This window comes from Rattus norvegicus, chromosome 15 (assembly GCF_036323735.1).
Source record: "Rattus norvegicus strain BN/NHsdMcwi chromosome 15, GRCr8, whole genome shotgun sequence".
Taxonomy (NCBI): Eukaryota; Metazoa; Chordata; class Mammalia; order Rodentia; family Muridae; genus Rattus; species Rattus norvegicus.
The window spans coordinates 28,960,165-28,972,819 of NC_086033.1; the positions used below are offsets into that span (position 1 = coordinate 28,960,165).

Consider the following 12,655-nt stretch of genomic DNA (forward strand, 5'->3'; position numbering starts at 1 on the left):
GGACTGCCCAAGAAAGAACAAGAGGGGCCACTGGAGAGCTTCTTGGTCCTAGAGTGCTGGCTATGTACAGAGATAGAAGAGAAGCCCGCCCAGTTATTTTGTGGATTCAGGGACCCAATGCTCTGTGCTCCTATGCCCCCCCCAAGTGGGCCAATATCCAAAGGCCTTGAGTGCAAGGGGCCACTGGCAATGAACAATACTTATGGACTGCCCGAAGAACAGTGGACCTTAGCGTGGGCCGGGTAACCCACCCACGAATTCGTGGTCATTCCTGACTGCCCCTATCCCTTGCTCACGAGAAAATTGCTCTCCAAAATGGCTTGCGTGGGCTAAAATGGCTGGGTGAGGCCATATGTATGCATATCTGCAGACTGTGTATGTGGAGCTTAAGACCTGTCTCAGTGTACCAGTACCTGATGCTGGGAGAGGTGTGGCTTAGCGCTGTTCTGCTTGGAACATATTGCTCCTGCCAGCCGGGCACTAACAATTATCACCCAATCCAGGACTTAAACTGTGATAGAGTGGCTGATGTTTTGCCTTTAAATAGAGTGTCCCAAAAGATGGGACCACTGGTCAGCTGCCATGGACTAGATTCTCCACCGGCTGGGGACAATCTGGTCACCTTGCTGCCCAATCCGGACCTGGAGCCACCACAGCACGAGTGTCAAGTACTGGCAGAAGCCCATGGGTGGAGGAAAGACCTCTGCGACTGGCTGATTGACCCCTGCTGAAAGCCGAGGACCATGTCCACAGATGGGAACAGTTCTCTTCATGAATGACGGTCAGAGACAAGTGGGTGCTGCCATGGTGGACAACATGATGTCATCTGGGATGGCTGAACCTCTACCCCCCCAGCACATCAGCACTTCAGATGCCTTTGCCATCTCTTGGACGTTCTGGTGAAGCCAACAACTGCAAGAGACGGCCTTGATAGTCATCAAGAAGATACTGGAAGAAATCTTCCCCCCCTACCCCGATTTGGAATGCCCAAGGTAATCTGGTCAGACAAAGGCCCTACTTTCGTTGCCAAGGTAAACCAGGGTGTGGCCAAGTATTTAGAGGTCAATTGGAAATTACATTGTATTTACAGACCTCAAAGTTCAGGGCACGTAGAGTAAATAAAACTCTAATTGAGACCCTGACCAAATTAAATTAACCATGGAGACTGGCGCAGACTGGATGACACTCCTTCCCTCTTGCTCTCTTCAGAGCAAGAACTACCCCTTTCAGATTCAGCCTTACCCCCTTTGAGATCTTATATGGGGCCTCAGCTCCCCTGACTGTATTAGATGATGTTACTGAACCAACATGTCATAGTGCCATAGTAATAATGATTTGTGTGCCAGGCTAAAAGACCTACAGGTGATACAGAAAGAATTCTGCTCACAGCTGGCAGCAGCCTATGCCGCGGAGACCCCTGAGACATCCCATCAGTTCCAGGTTGCAGCTACACTGAGCCCAGAAATTCGAGCCTCGCTGGAAAGGACTGTACCTGGTACTGCTGACCACCCTGACAGCTGTCAATTCTCAGCCCTCACCAGCCGTGTACTAGCTGTTGGGGCTGAGAGCTGGGACCTAGAGGGAAATTGAGTCATGTTTGTCCTGGGTTCTATCAAGATAGGTGTGGGATAGGCTTGATTTCCATTACAAATGATGTAACATTGCATATGTTAGTACTCTTAACACTTCTTGGGACTGTGCCTCAGGGATCACAGTCTGTATAAGCTTAGAAGTTCTAAAAGCTAGTCATGACCTTGGTGTATAGGCTTGGATAGTGTCCAGATTAGAATCCTCATGTTAAGACAACAATACCAAGCTGTTATGCTAGATGAAGCTGAGTTCTCCATGAAGTTCTAAGATTAGAACTATTAACAAAAAAAGAAGTGGGGAATGTAGAACTAGAGTTTCATAAAGGTTACTCATTGTCAGAGCCCGAATGTGCAGAACTAGAGTTTCATAAAGGTTGCTCATTGTCAGAGTCCAGATGTGCAGGGCCAGACGTGCCTGAGGGAGAGCCAGAGATAGGACTTGCCAAACCAGCTATCAGCCCCAAGGACACTGACCATCCGTAGCCACCCCCTCCCCTTCCTTCATCCCCCTGAGTGAGATGAGCCACCCTACCTGCCTGCCGAGCTGCTAGATAACACATACTCCTTGCTGATGTCATTTCGCGCCGAAAGTAACCGTGCACCTTTTGAATTGACCAATCATGTGTAACCGCGTGAATGCCCCTTAGCTCCCCTATATAAACCCCCGAGTTTGGAAGCTCGGGGTCGATTCCTCTGTCTCCTGTGTGAGATACGTGTCGACCCGGGATCCCGCTAAGACCTGGGATCTCGTTAATAAAAGCTACCTCTTGCTGTTACATCAAGAATGGCTACTCGTGATTCCTGGGGGCACCTCACCCCGCGATCGGAGCGAGAGACGCGGCTCCCCGTTTAGAGGTACGCTCTTTCAAGCAACAGCTTCATAATATGGTGTTAAAACTATGTGGAGAAGAAGAAAGATAAATCTACATTAATGGTCCCTTTATCAAAGAACTGCTGTGGGTACAAACAACCAACAATTGATCATAGTCTGTTTAATGTATCTGTTGTTGGCCAATAGCTTCCTTTACTTTCTGCACAGCTATTCACCCCTCATCAGTTAATTGTTGAGGGGGATTAGGATTTGCATCCCCCCTGAGAATATCAAATAGAAGCTTAAGTCCTGTGGTAAGCTTAAAGTGAGGTCTTAGCAATTAACATCACCTAACAGCTTTTGAAAATAATTTAAAGTAAGTAAACTATTTTTTTACTTGAATTTTCTGTGCCACAATTTGTTTAGGAAATAACTGATGTCCCAAATATTGAAAAAGATAGTGTCTTTGAATCTTTTCTAGAGGAACAACTTCTCCAAAATGTTTAAAGCTTTTGTTTAAGAGCAGTAGTAATACTCTTTCAGAGGGATCAGCTAATAAAACACCATCCATATAATGAAAAACATACCCTGAAAGATTTAAAGTCCTAAATTCTTGTATTGAAGTAGCGACAAATTTTGTTACATAATGTAGGGCTATTAGTCATTCTTTTCCAAAACTTTCCAATAATATCACTTACTGGGCTCTCCAAAATTATAAGCAAGCTCACTCAATGCAAACCTCCCACAATCACCAGGATACAAAGGAGCAGTGTCAAAACAATCCCCCAAATTCTTAACAATTCTGTATGCATTTCCTGAAATGGCAGTTGGAGGAAGGGAACAGGCTGTGATGCTCTCACAAGTTCCATAGATATGTTCACTAGTGAAATCATGACCCAAATGTTATAGGAGTAATTACATGGCTTCTGATTGTATTTAAAGCCATACTCAAGATGGAATCCCTGCCTAGTAACACTAACTGGGACAAAACTCCATGTCTTGGTAAGTCATAGGCCCGAGGAGAGAGCTTAGTACTATCATTCCTCTAAATAAACTTAGCAATAAACTGTCGCTTCACTAATAGTAAGCTGGTGAAAATTCCAATGAAATTAGGAGAAAAAGTATGATGACTAGGACAGGAATATAAAGGGCGGGTATGGGGTGCATTATATCCAATCACATTTATATGAAGGTGAGAATTTCAAATAAAGTATTTAATAAAAATAATGTCATACAATAATAAATGAAATATAGAAATTTAATAAAAAATTCCTTTGGGAACGTTTAGGGTAAACAATCCAGAATATGTCCTTGTGCTTGGAGAAAGATTAATCAGACCCCTTTGCACAAAAGTCCTGTTTCGGTAAAATTAATAAAGGGTGCATGCTCTTCACGACTGATTTAGCACGCACCACTTCTCACCCTCTCTCCTGACCTCCTTCTGATCCAGGCAGTCTGAGAGCCATGATAGTGTGGCACCCTGTCACGCTGCCCCACCTGCACTCACAGCTCCCTTGGGAGGTTGCCACCATGCCAGGCAGGCAAATCCCAAATCCATGGTGGGCCCAGTGTGTCCTGCCACCACATATTCTCTTGAACTCAATTAAGTCGCCACGTGAAAGAACACACCACACAATACTCTGACCCAATTGATAAGATATAATTTGCCCATCTAGATAACACAAAAATCTTATATACACCCATCCCTTAAAAATAGTCATGACAACCTGTAACTATGCATAGAGAAGAATCTTAACCTCTGCCGCCATGTTCTCTCAGCTTCTTCTCACTCAAGCTTCTTCTCTTATCCTCTCCATCCCTTCTAAAACCTCTGTTCCCGCCTTCCCTCCTTCACATCCAATGACAGGCCTCTTTTTGTCTTGTCTGCCTTCACCTGCATAGTGACATCAACCTACAAGGTCCAAGGACTGAGAAGAGCATGGGGATGCGTTCAAATGGTCTAAGGTTGCATATTGTTCTCTAAAGGTGGAGCATTTTGGAGGAGTCCCCCTTTCACATTCCTCTCAACTATAACTTTTCTTTGCCAGGTGATGATAAAGTGGCCATAAATATGTTTCAGATATGGATAAGGTGAATGGTTGGGTTGGACTGATTAATGAGATCCACACCCCTAAGTTGTATGCTTAGGGGTCACCACCAAATTTTGAAACCTTAAGCTACTATTTTACATTCTGACTGACTTCCTGGCTGGTTTCTTAACTCAAAGTCATGACTGATTTGCAAGCAGTTTCCAGTTGGAGTGTGTACTCCCTTCCTGCTTCCAATATTTTTTCTCTGCTCCCACTCCTCGCGGCTACCTCACTCTGATCTGTCTGAAGAGGATTCTGTCCTTTGTGTTCTTCCTTTGGCACAAATTTGCCCCACTGAATGAAATGGTACTTGTTAAGGTGTAGGATGAGTTCTTTTTTCTCCATTAATCTATTTATTCACTTTACAGCCCATCCTGGCACATCAAGTCACTGCAAACTGGGCACAAAGTCTCCACTGAGGTCAGACAAGGTATTTGCTCCACTATGTTCACAGCAGCTTTATTTGCAAAAGCCAGAGATTGGAAACAGCTCAGATGTCCCTCAACCAAAGAATGGATAAAGAAAATGTGGGCATTTACACAATGGAATACTATTCAGCTATTAAAAGCAAGGACATAGTGAAATTTGCAGGCAAATGGACAGAACTAGAAAATATCGTCCTGAGCAAGGTAACCCAGACCCAAAAGGACATGCATGGTATGTATGTACTCACTCATAAGTGGATATCAGCCATAAGGTTCAGGACACCCATGTAGGATGATGTCATTATGCAATAAGGCAGGTCCAGGATAAGGTGAAGCCTATCACTGGATGAGAAGGAAGGGTAGGTGGGGAAAAGTCGAGGAAGGATGATCGAGAGGAGGAGGAGGATTTCGATCCAGGTGGTCTAGGTCAATTTAGTCTTGTCTAGGTGGGCAGTTTATATATATATATATATATATATATATATATATATATATATATATATATATATATGCAGTGAATTTATTCTGTGAATGCATTGTACATTGAAAATTTAATATATAAATATAACTTTTAAACTACACGTTTCTAGAGCTTTGACCTTACTGGGCTATAGGGGATGTGAGCAAAGTTCCTAGTGGGCAGAGAGACAAACTGCCTCAGTTCTGGGAGCCATGCTAGGTTATAGAATGCCTGGGGCTTGCCTGACATGGTGCCGTGTTAGAATGACCTACAGAATGAGAATGAGGTGTGATTGTGCGCGCGCGCGTGTGTGTGTGTGTGTGTGTGTGTGTGTGTGTGTGTGTGTGTGTTTAGTGGTAACTATCACCTAGGGGGCCCAGAGGAGAGGGCAGCTAAAAGGGAGACAGCTGGGAGTGGGTGGCTTGAAGACTGCAGAGTAGCAGCCAGATTGAGCAGATCTGGCTCACAGGAACTGATAGCAAACAATCCTTTTTAATTTTTACCACAACATACCCATGCTACAATCTACAGACCCAAAGAAACTAAATAACAAGGAGAGTCCAAGGGAGCATGCTAGAATCTCACACAGAAGGGGAAATAAAATAGTTATCTGAGTTAAATGGAGGGAGAGAGCTGAACAGGAGAGGGACTAGTGAAGGGAAGTTGTGACTTCTTGGAATTGAAAGGTGATGCTTACAATGTTTGCCCCCTGGTGTGCAAGCATAGTGTAGTCTCCTACTGTAGGAAGGACCTAGAATATGACAGAGTTCACCCTGGAATTGGATTACATTTCATAAGAAAGGCAGCAAGATTTTTGCATCGGCAGCTAAGCCTCTAACACATGATGAATTTGTCTTTGAGTTTATCAAAATAAAGTTATCTGGAGCAAGCTGTCTAACACATGTTGATTTTGGCCCAGTACTTCCTAGCTGGTTCTTCTTGTGACAACACATTTGTCGTGTTTCCTGTGGAAAGAAAAAGGAAATGCAGCCTTTATTGCTAGCAGTATTAATCTAATTGTTTACTCTCTATGCACCTTGGCTATGTCATTTAGATTTTAGCAGTAAAATAGCATTGATTTTCTGAGTACTTAGGGCTTTTCTGACAGTTTCCTTTGAAATGTATAAAGGTGGGTGTTGTGATTGTCTCAAACTAAAACAGTTTGTGTCCATTTTCAGTGTATAACTTTATACTCTTGTTTTTGTAAAGGTCACAAATTTCGTGCTATAGAAAGCACAGATCTTGCTCTGTTTATGATCATGAAGCTTTGAAATTCAGTCCTAGAAAGGTTGTAAGACACACACAGAAATCATACAATTTTATTTCTCGGTTCAGCCTCTAGGGAGCACTGCTCTCTAACTGGGAAAGGGCTTTTTATGCAGATTGAATCACAGATACCAAAACCTAATTTCTCTACAATTTAAATCATTGTTTTGACTGAACGTGTATTAGATAGTGACAGAAGGGATCTCAAACACCAGAGACAGGCTGATTGCCAAGACTTACACTCCCTAATAGTTTGATCAATGTTGCTCTGGAAAAGGTATCAAAATCCCTCTGTCTACCTCTCCCATTGTTTTGTCTTTATTTCCTCCCTACGTATCTCCCAAGGAGTGAGCTGCTTCTTGCTCACTTTGGTGCCCTTGTGTATCCTGAGGGTCGGAGTAGCCCTACTGTTCAGTGTTACTCATCCTTAGTCCATCTTCACAGAAAGAACACGGTGTGGCTTCACTCTGAACAGAGACCCCCCCCCCCCCGTGACTGAGTTCCCCATACAACACTGATGCTGCAGGAGGACACAGAGCCCAGGGGTGCCCCAGCTTGATGGCTGCACCTGTGCATGTGCAGCAGCTGCTCTGCAGCTGAGGGCCAGCTGCTCATCCCTTGTCCCTCAGGGTCCTTTCCTGCAAACCCTCACCTCCATCTGCAGCCCCTCCTGAAGCTCACACAGGAAGGTGGCTTGTCTCAGGCAAGGGAGTAGGGTAGGGTTCAGGATCAATGCAGGAAGAATGACCATCTCTCCATCTGAGGATCCCCTGAGTGAGGGAGCTGAGTGCTCCTCTTGCCTGAGTCACAAGTGCAGAGTTGGACACAACCTGAGACTTGCAGAGTAGGAGACCAGGGTCCCAGCCTCAGGCACTTTCAGTGAGATAACATGGTCACTGAAGGCAGCAGTCAGAGAAAGTGGAATCTTGGGAAGTGCTTCATTCCTCTGGCATAGACAGTTGGCATTGTTTCTCATTTTGCAAAGGAAGGGTCTGATTCCAGAAGGACAACATTTTTACCCAACTCAAGATTCTACCCCAATTGTCCTTCAGGAGCCTCCTCAGTGATGGGCTGAGGTGAATAAGGTTGCCTGTGAGCTAATTTTCAGCAAATTCTTGTGTTGCTTTACATTGCTAGTCTCATTTCTCAATCAATTATATTCATAATAAAACTTTAAAGCACACTTCTCTGCTGTTAGGAATGCACAATACATTATTTCCGGCGGTCACCAAGTGCCAACAGCGGACCACCGCAGTCCCCTGACATGCTCTGACATGCAGCACCCTGCATTAGTTTGCCCCATTCCGCTTTCTTCTTATGGGGGGAGGGGCATTTAACAGTCAAACATAACACAAACCCTTATTATAATTAAAGTATCTATTAAAATAAGCATTGTGAGTGTCTGAACACATTCGTAATAGCCTCAGTGTACCCAAAATGCTTCAACATTGCTCTTTGGAAAAGAAAATAAAAAGCACTCTTCGGTGTAATTTGAGAGAATGCCTGGTTGTGAATTCTTCGCTTCTCCTTCCCTGTGATTTCCGTCATTCCAGGTTTCTGTCTGTTGTGTGAGTTATGCCTGTGTCTCCTGAGCACGTTGTCTCATTTGTTCCTTTGTCTATGAAGGTCTATCTCCCACAAAGGACTTCTGTTCTATATTGAACAGTACAGAAAGCATCACATGGGGAAAGAATGAGGGATACTTTACCTAATTTTTAAAAGAATTTTACAAACATCATTGACTCCAACCTATACCAAATGGTCCAGATAACAAACAAGCAAACACTATTACACAATGTCTATGTGTCTTCTTTAATAGTCGTGGCAGATATTATTTTATGATTGATTTCAATGTATGTTTACTATTTTAGGTGTTTATCATCACAGCATACATACACACATGCCTTACTCTGGGTCAGGGGCATTGAAGTATACATGAAGTATACATACATTGAAGTATATCACAACTGTGCATTAGCATAGGTTGTAAAACTTGACCAAGAGGGGAAGCCAGGGCAAATAAGGTTGGTTCTTAAGCTGTTCTTTTAAAAGCAGGTTAAATAAACAGGCTGAGTCTACTCTAGGGTAGCAGCCTTTAGCGAAAGTCCCAGTCTCTTAGACTGTAAGGTATTTTTATAACAATGTATTTGCCACAACACATATTTCATCCATTCCAAGAATAGGAAATCATTAAAAACAGTTAGATGTGTTTTACTTTACATGATTGAAATGCTTCTCATTTATTTAATTCATAGGTCAGTAAAGATTCTTCAGTTTCAGATGCATCTGTGTCCTGGCATAAATATTTAAGTTGTTTCTTTTTTTTCTTAGTGTTCTTTAGACTCCTGTTATAGAGCTGAGACAATTTTCCTCAAAGATCATCCACTGAGCTAAAATCCCAGGGTCATCTCAAAAGGTCCCTCTCCACTCCACTGTGCTCCATCCAGACTCTCAGCCAGTCTGGGTTTGGGAGGAGTTTCAGGCTCTGAAGTCAGGGAGGGAACTCAGCAGGGTGTGGCCTGGCAGGGTTCCTGGGTGGAGCTGACTGGTTCCAGAAGTAAGAGGGGACACTTCAACAGCCACCCCGACACCACAGCCCAGGGGTTGGTTACTTGCTTCTGTCTCCAGCAGTCACACAAGCACCATGAAGAGGCTGCTGCACTCTCTGCTGGGGCTTCTGTGCACCCAGGTTTGCTGTGAGTCTGGCTGTCAGCATTCAGGGCACCTGAGAGGATCTGGCTCAGCACATGGAGGGGTGGAGAGAGCATCTTGGGAATCCTGCAGAGCTCCCACCTTCTCAGAGGACATGGGGGTGCTCAGGGCTCTGTGGACACTGCAATGACAGTCATCTGTGTCTCTTTCTCTGTTTCTAATCAGGGGTGAAAGGACAGCAAGTGCAGCAGAGTCCTGTGTCCTTGGTTCTGCAGGAGGGAGAGAAAGCAGAGCTGCAGTGCAACTTTTCCACCTCTATAAACCAAATGCAATGGTTTTACCAACGTCCTGGGGGAAGCCTCGTCAGACTGTTGTACAATCCATCTGGGACAAAGCAGAGTGGAAGACTGACATCCACGACAGTGGTTAAGGAACGAAGCAGCTCTTTGCACATCTCCTCTTCCCAGACCACAGACTCAGGCACTTATTTCTGTGCTATGGAGCCACAGTGCTCCCCACACACCTGCAGCCTGTACACAAACCCTCAGCTGGGTGGGTGTGGCCCTTTGCAGTCACAAGAGATCAGGAAGCTGCCACAGAACATCTATCTAGTTCAATGTCTCTTTCCAGAGTTGGCAGTGTTTCTCCCTCAGTCAAGCTTTTGGCCTTGTTGGGTTCAGGAGTTTGGTGTTAATACTCATTTCTCAATATATGTTCCCTCCTGAAACACAAATGTCCATCTTGAAATGAACAGATAATCTGATGGGAGGAATGAGTCAACGTGAAATTTGGATACATCAACAAAGCTTGTGTGTGTGTGTGTGTGTGTGTGTGTGTGTGTGTGTGTGTGTGTGTGTGCAGCTAAGTCTCTGGTAACAATATAGAGAAGGGGCAAAAAGATCACAAGAGCCAGAAGATTAGGAAGATCGCTGTGAGATTGTGCCTCCTTCTAACATCTGTTAACATCAGAAAGATAAAGCTCACCAATATGACTGCTCAAACACGAGATGAACAAGAATGACATCAATACACATTCTAAACTGGACTGGGAAAAGCCCACAGCATTTAAGGCACATGTCCTGAACTCCTAAAAGTTATGGAACAAAAGGATGATTGCAAAAGCTGTCATCTGACATTGATGTCTCAAGCACCATCACTCCTGGCCCCAGTGGCCCACAGCAAGGGCAGACACATGTGTCCGACCTACTGATGGAGCAGGAAAACATCCTCAGATGTTTCTATGATGTTAAGTAGACTCGAGGGGCACTTAGGGCTATTTTCCCTCCCTTGGGGTCTTGTTCATATCCATGGAGTGTCTCTGGACTAGCACCTGTGTACAGCACTCTTCTTAGAAACAAGTATGTTCATAAGCATTGTAATTTCCTAATACCCCTTCCCTAACACACTCAGGGGAGAATGCCATGCTTGGTGCTACAACCCTTTCCACAGCCCTGTGTAGCTAGATAGACAGCCCATTTCCCAACACCTATATGGCAGCTAATGTCATCGTAACCTCTAGGTTCAGAGAACCCAATACCCATGGGCTCCATGTACACTGAATACATGTGGGGCATAGACATACATGAAGGCAAAAACACTCATTAAATAAAAGTAAATGCATGTTTAAAAAACAAAGCACATGGCTGGCCATCCACCTTTTACCACAGGCCCTTGAGTGAAACACACCATTCTTATTTTATTACATTTTGCCCTCAGACTGTGATCTAAATGTGTGAGTTTATGTCCACAGTCTTGTCTTCGCAGTGGGCAGCAGTCAATGAAGACATCAAACTGGTCAAAGTACTGAGAATGAAACACTGAGTGTGCAACCCTAATGAACGCCTTTACCAAGCCCACGAAGGTGCAAGGGGCATTGAGGAAGAAGAGGCAGAAAGAATGTGCGTGACAAAATGCAGAGCGAGCGCTGTGAAATGCTGTCGTCTGTGCATGAGGGTCTGTCATACTAGTGAACTTACAGCAGCTGTGGTTACATGCAAAACCTATACAAGACCAAGCAACCAAAATTTGTACATAAATGGGAAAAAGGCCCAGTCCTTACTGAGGACATATTGGGTGTTGATGTTTGCTGAGGGAGGAGATTCTTCTTTAAGGAAGTGATTACTGGTAGATGTGCAGTGCTACAGTGGATGGCTCCACACCCATCCAAATGGGGAGAGAAAGAATTGGACTTAGTGGGATATAGAAGGAGAAAAAGAAACAATAAAGTGGAGAGAGAGAGAAAGAGAGAGAGAGAAAGAGAGAGAGATGTTTGGTATAGAGGAGGAAATAAAAGGGTTTATGAAATGCTCAAGGAGTAACAATAATTCTTAAAAGAAAATGCAAGCTTTTAAAATATAAAGAAAAACCCTGATAAATGTGTAGTTTAAGAAGGAAATTGGAACCGGAAGATAGGTGCACTGAAGCTGCAGGTCCCCTGAGTCCCAGACGCCACCGGAACCTGAAGGGACTGGATCAACAGTTCTCTGCACCCAAATCCCGTGGGAGGGATAGCTAAACCTTCAGAGAGGCAGACACGCCTAGGAAGCCAGAAGAGACTACACACTGCCCACATTTCAGACTCCAGAGGAAAACAGCAAACACCATCTGGGACCCTGGTGCACTGGGGCTCCCGGAAAAGACAGCACAGGTCCTCCTGGTTACTGCCCTCACGGAGAGCTCATAAGCAACACCCCAGGAGCAAACTTGAGCCTTGGGACTGCAGGTAAGACCAACTTTTCTGTTCCAAGTGACCTGTCTGTTGAACTCAGGACACAGGCCCACAGGAAAAGCTGAAGACCTGTAGACAGGAAAAACTACACACCCGAAATCAGAACACTGTGTTCCCATAACTGGCTGAAAGAAAACAGGAAAACAGGTCTACAGTACTCCTGACACACAGGCCTATAGGACAGTCTAGCCACTGTCAGAAATAGCAGAACAAAGTAACACCAGAGATAATCTGATGGCAAGAGGCAAGTGCAGGAACCCAAGCAACAGAAAGCAAGACTACATGGGATCATTGGAGCCCAATTCGCCCACCAAAGCAAACATTGAATATCCAAACACACCAGAAAAGCAAGATCTAGATTTAAAATCATATTTGATCATGATGCTGGAGGACTTCAAGAAAGACATGAAGAACTCCCTTAGAGAAATGCAGGAAAACATAAATAAACAAGTAGAAGCCTATAGAGAGAAATCACAAAAATCCCTGAAAGAATTCCAGGAAAATACAATCATACAGTTGAAGGAAATAAAAATGGAAATAGAAGCAATGAAGAAAGAACACAGGGAAACAACCCTGGATATAGAAAACCAAAGGAAGAGACAAGGAGCTGTAGATACAAGCATCACCAACAGAA

General features: G+C 44.2%; 1 gene segment (V, D, J or C); it reads left to right on the forward strand.

Moving 5' to 3' along the window:
- The first annotated feature begins 9,285 nt into the window (after positions 1-9,285).
- LOC134482288 (T cell receptor alpha variable 22-like) lies at positions 9,286-11,114 on the forward strand. The segment is given in 3 exon segments: positions 9,286-9,337; positions 9,519-9,845; positions 11,044-11,114. Coding segments are annotated over 3 exon segments (450 nt in total).
- Positions 11,115-12,655: the final 1,541 nt, after the last annotated feature.